The 11,377-nt window shown below is 31.7% G+C and overlaps 1 protein-coding gene across 2 annotated transcripts in view; it reads left to right on the forward strand.

Moving 5' to 3' along the window:
• LOC115217572 (regulator of microtubule dynamics protein 1) overlaps positions 1 to 7,701 on the forward strand; it is a 73,696-nt gene extending 65,995 nt beyond the window's left edge. For both annotated transcript variants that reach the window (XM_029787312.2, XM_029787313.2), the window contains 4 exons: positions 1,277 to 1,378; positions 2,710 to 2,763; positions 5,365 to 5,445; positions 6,961 to 7,701. In XM_029787312.2, the coding sequence (XP_029643172.1) occupies positions 1,277 to 1,378; positions 2,710 to 2,763; positions 5,365 to 5,445; positions 6,961 to 7,020 (297 nt within the window). In that variant the 3' untranslated portion in view covers positions 7,021 to 7,701. The remainder of the gene's footprint in view (positions 1 to 1,276; positions 1,379 to 2,709; positions 2,764 to 5,364; positions 5,446 to 6,960) is intronic.
• The last annotated feature ends 3,676 nt before the right edge of the window (positions 7,702 to 11,377 follow it).

Here is an 11,377-nt window from a genome sequence, read left to right on the forward strand (position 1 = left end):
TTCATCTGAATCCATCCAATGGATCTTGAAATATCTTGTCTGTGGGCAAACAAACAAACATGACTGAAAAGAATATCTCCACCTTTGCTAAGATGAAAGTAATAAAGATTTTCTATTACTTCTTGCTTTCCACATTTTCGCAAAAGTTATATGTTAAGGCAATCACAGAAGTACTCATATGATGATGTCAGTAAAGCAACTGACCAATTATGATTGTTGTACCTTATGGTTGAGATCAAGATGTTGCTATGAGTAGAAAACATGCTTTGAGGATAACTTAGTGTCCTGTTGCACTGCTCCCTACTGCAACAACGAGTTGTTTCTTCTTCCTTTACTGTCACCTATTTCAAGCACTTACGAAATATAGTTATGGAGATTACCTTTCCTCCTTTTACTAAGCCATAACAAAATATGACTGTACTAGTGCATTTTACACATCCAGAGATTACAACAGCTTTGTAATATCTCAACAATAATGATAACAACAAGAACAGGTTTGATGAACTACTTCGATGCCATTGCTTTACTTAAGTTGAGCTGACTGAAGTGACTCAATCTTAACACTTATGTGCTATCTGTGAACCAGTCTTTCAGTGTCAAATGATCCGTCACACATTGTCATTAACAGATAAAGCAAATTATCATTATAAGAGTGCAATAAGCCTTTTACCAAATAAATACACTAATTGATAAAATTATTCAATCTATTTTGGTCTATTGCATTATTTTTATTTTTTATGTTTGTAATCTCAGGCAACATGCTTAGAGTATAGTAAAATAACAGGGTAACACCATTAGTAGGATATATTAGAAAGGTAAAGGAGGAGAGTGAATTAAAATAAAATGAAATGAAATAAAATAAAACTAGAAAAAATACAGTAAAAAGTCTTAGAGTACAAGGAAGTAGGAGGAGGTTTAATTCTCCATAATAGATTTATGGATATAAAAATTTTCAAAGATTCATGGATGATACCCTGTTATCTTATACTTTGTTTTATATCTAAGCTCTATGTATATTTAAAGTTGATGTGGAAGTTACGAAATAAGTTTATTCTAGGGTGTTGTTTTGTATTTGATTTTTGTAGTTTTAGACAGAATGTTTGAGACTGCAAAGATGACTACTGTGCAATTTTATATTTGTTGTTTGTGTATGAAGATGGAAACTGTTGCAGTCAGACCTTCATAGACTTACCTGTCATATTTACTTTCCTTGATCTTGAATGGCTGAAATGTATTTCATTGAAGTTTTTCTTTCTTTTTTTTTCTTTTTTACCAGGTGTATATGATGACTTGGATGGAGCGGAAAATTGCACATCTCATATTTGACAACAATCCCCCGCAGACGTCTCCACAAGAGACCTTAGCTCATTTCATGACGGTAAAATACCTTTACTTTAACTATCTATATTTTGTTTTCTTTATTGTTAGTCTCTGCTATCTTATTTAATTCATTGTACAGATTACCAGTTATTATTGATTAAAAGTGATTTGCTTTAGAATATTTTTATTGCTGTTCATAGTACTGCAAATGACTTGCATTGTACCATGCAATGAAGCACTTGCATAGTTTCATTTAACTGTTTAGCATTTGGATTATTCTGTCAAATGTATTTATTCACATTCTTTGGAATTATTCATGCACTATTTTGTAGCTTTGAGATTTTCATGATGTGATTGTTCATTTTTAGAAAAAAACATTGTAGGATAGGTGTAAGAGGCTAGATCTGGCTGGTTTGAACATAACACAGAATATTTGGGCTATAAGTGGCTGGTTGAAATGCTAAAGAGTTAATTGATGCTGAAAACATTGATATTTGTGACATAATTAAAATTAAGTAATGTAACCCCGACTGATTTTTGGAAAATTAGCCCACATATCTGAATATTTGGTGATAGAAGCCAGCTTAGTTAGTTAGTTAGTTAGTTAGTTAATTTTTTGAGTTCAGGCCATTTGTAGTCAAGGGAGACTTTGAACCGAGCGGTCGTCGGCATCTTCACTATCTCGTCCGGCAGCTTATTCCACGGATCCGCAACCCAGACGGAGAAAGCCCCTCTCCTTTGATTGAGATGAAATCGTCGCAGATAGAGCTTTTCAGAGTGACCCCGCAGCCGACGCTCTGGAGCAGGAGTGAAGAACTGCTCTTTCGAGAGGTTACACTTTCCGCTTGTCAAACACTAGTATTAGGTATTCACTGTTAGAAAAGAGAAGTGAACAAATCAGTTGAATAAATTTTAGTTATTGCTAAATAATTGATTGTGTCAATGGGACATGGCTGACTGCTTTATGTTTATACATTTTATAAAGAAAGTTAGCCTGGAGTAGTTTTCTATAAGCTTCTCCAGATGATTTGAACTGTCCACTAATTTGATAAAACTCATCAAGTGGGTTTTGTCAAACTCACCATTCAAAACAGTTTCTTGTTATGTTTGGTTATCAGTCTGAGAAAAAAAAAAAAAGAAGAAAAAAGATGGGACGGTGGTAAACCTTTGATCACATCTGCTTCATCAGAGCTGATCAAGTTTTACATAATAACTACATGGTATTGAAAAAAAAATGATCCCTGATTTTTTCCAGAATTCAATTTGACCCTAAAAGTTTGACATTGGAGAAATAAAGAGAATGATTTTTTTTTTTTTTTGTCATATTTACTTTCTGACCAGTTAAATTGTGCATTTATCTATGTAAAGTACTTTTTAATTTACTTTTAGGCAGAAAAACTGCGTCCCATGATATGGAAAGAAAATCTATTACACATTGCTCGAGTACGTAAACTAAAATTTGTTTTTTCTGTTTTACATCCATTTTTCAATATGAGCAATGGTATTTGTTGGCAGGGAAACTCTTTTTGCGACAAGTTGCTCTTATTATAAACAACTTGCATGTGAAGTTGAAAGAAAGCTTGTTTTGTCAGTTGGGTCGATTGGAGCAAGCGATTTACCTGAGTAAATTTTGAACTTATGACTGTACCGTTTGCCTTAAGCCATTGTACTGTTTTATAGGGTACCAAACTTCAAGCCAAAAGATATCCTGTCAATTGCGTTTGTGCTTAAGAAATAAAACTTTCAAATGGCCCAGTCCATCTAGCTGTAAATAGATGCTACATTATTGGAACAGTTCACCACTAAATGACAGCAACAGTTAATTTGGATGAGTAATTTTGTCAACATGTTGCACTAAACTTAACTCCTCATGTGTGTATAAGCATGGAAAAGGATGGTCTCTACTTGGTTAATTTAATGAAGATATACTATTTTATTGATAAAATATTTTGCTGGTCTCTCTATGGTACATTAAGTTTTGAGACTCATGTTGCATGTATTTAAGGAGCTTGATTAAATGTATCAAAGCTGAGCTGGTTGAGAAAAGAAAAACCTGAGTAGCTCAAGAAGGCTGAATGTTAATGGTGATTCAATGCTTGTGACATAAATATCAAGACATCTTAGAAGTACAATTTTCTTGAAATTGTATTTCTTTTGCCAAATATTTTTTACCTAAGAATTTTTTTTTTGCATTCAAGTATTTTTCTCTTTTTTTTTCTCTTGAGTTGAACTTATGAGGTTAAGATAGATTGACTGCTAATCACAAGAAAATGAGTTCAAACCTGGGTACAGCCATTCTTTTTTGTGCCCTCTGGGCAAAATACATTACTCTGCTTTCTTCAGTCTATCGAACTGCAATATAAGTTGTGGTAAAACTTAATTTCCCAGTGTTAGATTAACAATCAGTTATGTAATCTTGCTGTAAAAATTTCTGCTTCAGCAATTTATATGTAAAATTGAAAGTTTGGATAAAATCAACCATCAAATGTGCTGAGATGGAAAATTAACTGTTACTGGGTTCTGGAATAGGGATAGTTTCATGAAGTCTATACAGTTAATATTCAGTTACTTTTTCTTTCTGTGCATTTCCAACTGCCTATATGTTTGTTATATCTATCTTAATGTATATCTAATTTTATGAATTAACTTTCCAAGCTGTGACTCATTTAACCTTCCTCTATATTTGCTATATATCCCTGTTATCTTCATACCTCCACCATTTCCCTAATCTATGCCAATATCAAGCCATTTGTTTACTTATCAACATAGTACTGATAAAATCAAATTTCAATAAAACAGAACTCTCATTTCTCCTATTGTTTATTTTCAAAAGCTAACTTTGACCTTTTCTATTTTTAATTTAATTGTTTTTCATTATTCTTGATTTCTTGTTGAGCTACTACTAACCCATTTGTTGGTGTCTAGACAGCACTTCATTCATTCATTCCAATCCCCTCCCACACATTATCCTCATTGTCATTACCATTATCAGGTACTGCAATCATAATCCATTTCACCTGGTTGTCATCCATGTCATTTCTGCTTGTTTCCTTTTTCTTTTTCATAGTGGGCCATTTTGTGTTTGGAGGGGTATTGGATTAGTCTGGAGAAAGGGACTGCCCCTATGGCGATCTCAGGTCCTTTGGGACCAATGTTCTTTATGGGCAGGGAAGGAATTTCTGAGAGACAACATCATGAAAAGGGGAAAATTGGACATAGTGGTTAATGTAGGGACTGGAGCAGGGATAGGAAACAGTTTGTATTGAATGTACCTGTAATATAGAATGACTATGTTTTGGATCTACGTAACCACTTTTAACAAGGTTAACTTGAGGCTATAGTAACAGTCACTTGCCCAATGTATGATGCAAATATGATCAAGTTTATATGGTGAACTTAATCACTCAGCACTGATTGTACTTTGGACAATTTGATGTCATTGAGCAATTGTTTTTGCAGCTGGTTGCTCTTTTTGCATACAATTTATCATTCATCTAGAATGAACAAACTAATGATGAACCTTTGTGTTTACTCAGCTTGTTTAGAATAGCAGCTAGATCTTCCTCATATTACACCCTATCATCTTAAGGAAAAAACAAAACAAAAAGGGAGCATTTTATTATGCAAACTTATGTATAATGTACCTGGTAAAAAAAAATAAAAACCTGATTGTTATAGCTGAAATGCCTTTGGCCACAGGTCTGCTAGTTCAAAAATGACCTGACAAATAATTATAATAGAAAACTAAGTAAAGCATTATGTTTATTATAGAATTTTAGTGTATAATTAGGACAAATATATATTAAATAGAACAAACAAACATACCTTAGATATCACCACATTCATTCAATCTTAATTCTAGGAAGAATTAAACACTAACATTATTAAACTACAACAAAGAAACCACATTTACCCTAAGCATATACCTATTGTAACAAACAAACACACACACACACACATGCATGAAACCATTTTGTGAATGAATTGGAGTGAAGGGGAAAATGGTATAAAATTGTAAACATTTCCTTTTTTTTTTTCTTTCAGTGTTATGCGGAGATGGAAAAATATTCTGAAGCTGTCAAATGGCTGTTGAAAGCCAAGAAAATAAGACGTAGTGAAATTGATGTAAGAAACTACCTTTCTATATTCAACTAGTTGCTGTGTGGTTGTTGTTTAACATGTATACATAAACATGTATTTTTATGTGTGTGTGAAGTATCATGTTCCATGTTATATGCTGTCAAATTTTGTGCTATTAGATCCTTTATGTATGTAACTTTTTATGGCTAATTAGTCTAATTCTTGTGATATATATGGAATATAGCCAATATAGATCTGGGAAGACCACAGTTCAAAGGAATATTCAATGCACAATGATGGAGAGTATATACTTCATTGTGATATTGACTGGTCCTAAGGAGAGCTCTATATAACACGGTCACCAGACTTGGATCATTGGGGGAAGAGTGTGAGATCGTATGTGCCTTCCCCAATGAGCTGAGTCTGCTTCATGTATCATTCAGGCTTGTGAAACAGATGAGCTTTCTGTAGAGCCTCTGAATATTGAAATAGAAAATTATATGTATTTATTTATGTATATATATGATCTATAACTGTGATTTTGACTAAATATATTTTGTCAATTCTCATGGTTATGGATTAAGAATTGGCAATGTTCCTTTGAACCTCTCATTTCTATGAATGCACTCACACACACAGACGTATGAACTAAGAAAAATAACTCAGAGTGGCCAATGGGAAGTATATGAACATAAACAAATATAGGTATACCACATACCATCCAATATAGTTTTAGTAAATCAAGAATTTATCTCCACCTCTAGAGTGTGTCACAATTACCAAATGGTAATTGAGACCAGCTCCATATGGGAAAAGGAGATAATGTCCAGAATGAAAAATTTTCCAAAGTTGTACTGTTGTTAAAGCAAAGGACAAGCTTGTCATGTGCACACACACACACATGCACATTCATTTTCCCCCCCACTTCAACTGAGGGGATAGTAATGTCATGTGAGTTATATTGTGGGTCATAAGTTCAGTTTTAGGAATAACTTGATTTCAGATTTGAAGAACTGAATGACTCTTCAGTAAGCAAATCTCCTGGTATTTAGGTCAGGTAGTAAAGCCTTTTGATAGAAGTTTGCTTGACACTACCATAATACCCTTAGGGGTTCATATACAATTTTGTTGTTAAAATTTATGTGCAATAAATTGGTCATATTTCTACAATACACACAATGTTTTAATGATTTTTTTATACAATTCCTAATGATATTTAATTTTAAAGATATAATAAGACTTTTTAAACTTTGAATGGCTCTGAAGGTCCATCTGAGTAATAGTAATCAAAGGAGTTCATAGGAAAAAATGGTTGAGAACCACTGATTTAAACCTTCCATCAAAATCTCGTATTAAGATATGTTCTTTAGTTTCAAAATTAACTAAACAGGGGTAGTGTAGGGTAACAAAAGGTCTCTTAGTTGCCTAGTTTTCATATTTGCGTATTTTCTTTCTTGTATTTTTGTTTAATTTTGATTGCCTCGGTATCTGTGTGTACACACAAAATTTCAGCTATCATTTTCTGATTTTAAAAATATTGTTTCTATTTCCCTTTCTCAGGATGAAAAAACAGACAAAGACATTGAAGATCTTCTGTCAAAATACATTTCCTATGGATAACATTTCGTGCTGATGTCTTTCATGTATGTACCTGATGTAGAAGGCAGTAATGAAAAGGAGCAATGCGCAATCAAAATGAAATTTTAAAGAAAGATAAAAGTTTATAAGATAACTTAAGAAAAACATGGTTGTGGGGTACGTTCTGTGAACTTGTATCTCAGAAATAAAATAACAAAAAAAAAAAATGTAATATATTAAAATGGCATTAGAGAGCAAGAAAAAGTACTTGGAATTCATTATTATTATTATTAGTAGTAATAGTAGCTGTTGTAGTAATATTTATTATTTTGTTCTTATTTCTTGTATTTCTAAAACATTTTGAGAAAAATGTGACTTTTTTGTCACTGGACATGTGTTGGTGTATGTGTGTAAGTATGTATGTCATATTGTGTGTGTGTGTGTGTGCGTGTGCTTATATGCATTCACATTTTTTTCTGTTGGTACTCTGAATAAGGTTAGTATATTATTTTTCATGTTAAACTTTTTATATTTGTTACAGATTTTTATTTAGCTGTTAGAAACTGAAATAAATGGAACATCATGAAATGTGCGTTATGCAGCTTTGCTGCTCATCTTAGCAGATAAATTTATGATGAGCTATGTAATTCAAACATCCTACATTGATATATCAATTTATTTACCCACCATTTTTTGTAAATGTCCAAAATCTGGAAAAAAAAATGCATGATAGTAGCATGGAAAGATGTATGTTAAAATGTCATTTGGAAACAAAATACTAAAGATTGTTTCCAGTGGGTATGTGTTTGGATTTTACTATTGTATTATCTGTGGCTATACTGAGGTGTTATTACTAGTAATATTACTGCAACCTCATGTGGTATACTGGTATGAGTAACTTGAAAGTTAATGGTTTTATTCATGCTTATTATATTGCTTCAGAAGGAGATTTGGACAGTACAGAAAATGATGTGCAAAGCTGTAGAAAACAATGAAGCATTTTCTATCTGAAAATGACCATATCACTTACTTGTGATTCATGAGAAGAGCTGTTGATTTACTATGTAAAAAGACTGCAAAATCCACACAGTAATGAAATGAAATAACAGCAATCTAAAGCTGTAAATGCTACACTTACAAATACCTTTGTCTTTAAGCAATAATTTGAAGAAAATGCAGCAACATGTTGCTGATGACAAATTTATATGAAACACTTTTGAATTCTTAACATGAATGTTGCTGATTTAAAACCTTATTTCAGTTGCAACCTGAGTCATAGCTTGACTGTTGTTTCAATTCAACTATATTGCTAATTGACAATCAAATTTGCAACATAACAAGTATTTAGATAGTGAAATATGAAAGCTGTACCACAATGGACACATGCTCTCCCCAAATCAAAACTATTTATTGTAAATAATTAAAAGCATTCCAAAGACAACAAATCTCTCTAATGTTATAAATTATCTTCACTACAACAGCCATTCCTCCAGTAATAATACTCTTGATTGAATGTCTTTACAGAAGTATGAGACATCATTTTCAAATAACATACAGTTCTTACACAAACTCTTTTTATCACTCTTAGAAATGTTATTTGTTTAGCTCTTCTGGCAGTTTAAAGCAATGATGGGTATGGTGTTTTTGTTTTTCTTACTGTACAGAAATCTATAAGGAAAGGTGAAAAAGAAAATAATGTCATGAAATTTAGAAAATAGTAACAGATCTGTTTTCATTGAAACCTTACAAATGGGCATGTCTATATAGCCATCTGTGTATGTTAGTATAATGTGTTTACAAACTTACCTATTCATGTGAGTGTGTGTATGATCTCTCTCTTTCTATCAACACACACATGTATACTAAAGTCAAGCTGCTCTTGTATGTTTTTTTATGAGTTTTGCCTCAAGTGCTTCAAAAATCTGAAGAGAAACATTTTTCTTCTACAAGGACTTTTATGTGATAAGTATTATTATTATTATTATTATTATTATAACTAATTTTGTCGATATTACTTATTTTGAAGAGGAAATGAGAATGGACAATGTTTTTGAATATTTAACAGCTGAGAAATCCAGATTGAATTGTTTGAGTCATCAAGATGTTGTGATTTGTCAGCTTCTTGGGTCTTTGAATTTGCTTGTGTCACATTCTTGAAAATAACACACCTTATTTTCCTCTTGATATTTCTTTAATTGCAATGAGGCCTTGCAATTCTTTTTGTTTGTTTTCTCTTTCATGGCTAAGTCCATGCTTATGTACCACCTTTTGAGTAGTGTATTTTTTATTGCTCTATCTATCCAATATATATAAGTTCCTAATAGAGAGCAATGAACATGTTCCAGCTTAAATATAGCACCAACATATATGATGTAAACTCAATTGTAACATGTTTTAAAAAGTATTACTTAAGAATATTACTTTTGTAATTTTTGTGTGTTAATATATCTATATTTGTGACATGGGTCATAAATCATAATGTAAGCCACAACTCAATTTCAGTTTACTTCACTCACACTACTATCACCCTTGAAAAATGCAGGAATATTGCACCTCATTCCGACTCTTTTCTGAAACTGTAGGGCCCTTGCTAGTATTTTTGTCATATTTGAAACTTTGTAAAGACTCAATATAAGATAACTCATCTTTTGTGAGAGACAGTTTGTAGGTGTAAAATTAAACCAATCAGGTAGAGATATACTCATATATATAATCACATCATTACTTTTTTGTATCCTAGAGCAAACTTAAATGGATCTGAGCTTGTTAAATAATATATATATATATATTGCTGGATTTTTTCCCCCTCTTTATTTATGTATAGTCAGAGAATGTATAAATTTTTGCAGCCATCAGATTATTTAACAGGTTTACTTTTCTGTTTCTAATTTCATATTTTTTGATTTTTTTTATCTGTATTGTTCTTCTTTATAAGTAAAATTTTCTTGTTACTCTTTTTGTTTTCACTTGTCTTTGTTTATATAAATATTGTTTATTTTGTCACATATATTTGGAGGAGGATTTGATGCATTCTTCATTAGGTTTATATGAATGCTCACATGTATTGACATGTGTGTCTGTGTAATCATATGCAGCTCTGTATCATTTCGCCAATAGGCATTTCTCTGTAGCATGAATATACTCATAAACTGTCTCATCCTCCTTCTTTTTTTAGCCTCTGTCATATACATATAACTGAGGATAGTGGCAGACAATAATTAGGTTTAGGATTTCTGTTTTGTTGCGAACTGTTTATTATTTCAGTTTTGTACTGTTTTGTGTACATATTTCCAGATTAAAAAATTTTTAAACTGCCACTCTACACATTTTCTACCAAATTGTTTATCAGTCACTGCTTGGATTCAAATAAAAATTCCTACTGATATATATATATATATATATATATATATATATATATATGAGTGAAGAAATGAAAGAAAGTAGCACTAAACATATTTGGTTGGAGCTACATGTTCTTAATGACGGTTTGACTCAGCTCCACATTAAAGTCTCATGAGTGTAGGATCTGTCCACCTCATCAGGTATTTGGAGACAGTATCTGATGTGCCCTATACCCACAAAATTTTATAGAATGTGAAGCTGAGTCAAACTGTATCGTGTGTGTGTTATACTGATATCTTAGTATGTATTTTCAAAGAGTAAAATAGAAGACAGTCATTCAATCAGTGGTATATATCTATATTTATATCTACACCTAGATTTCCTGCACTTATGCACCTAGTAATTATATTTTATGGAATCACATTAAATATATCTTAATGTGTAGATAGTTGAGAATTCATATCAAGTGCTACATAAGGAATATGCCAAGATTTTACTAAACCCATATTTTCATTTTATATATATGTATATATATAAACACACATGCACAAGTAAGGTGAAACATGTAGCAACTAATAATTTACACTTATGTTTATCATAATTTTACAGTACATATGCTCTGTATATCATAACTATTAAACATTGCTAAGTACAATGGTAGATTAATATATACTCATATATATACAGGAAGCTGACTGGATAATGATAATCTACATGTGGCTCTAACTCATACAATAGTAGTTGTACATTTAAATGTACAGATAATGTGTGTGTGTGTGTGTGTGTGTTTATATATATATTTGATTTTTTTTCTATTGCAAATTATTAACCATAGTTTAACTTATACATCATGCCAGAAACTGAGTTGATGTACAAGTTAATACTACTATGTATAATTCTAAACATAGAAGTTATATTAAATTTTGGGTTAGAACAATCTCGCTTGCCCTAATAAAATTAGTACTTGTAACTTATTGATATCAGGTGTAAGAATTATGACTCTGTCTTGTGGCAAATGTAAGTTAAGATTAATAAATTAATGTTTTGTGTTTGTTTG

This window comes from Octopus sinensis, linkage group LG11, assembly GCF_006345805.1.
Source record: "Octopus sinensis linkage group LG11, ASM634580v1, whole genome shotgun sequence".
NCBI lineage: Eukaryota > Metazoa > Mollusca > Cephalopoda > Octopoda > Octopodidae > Octopus > Octopus sinensis.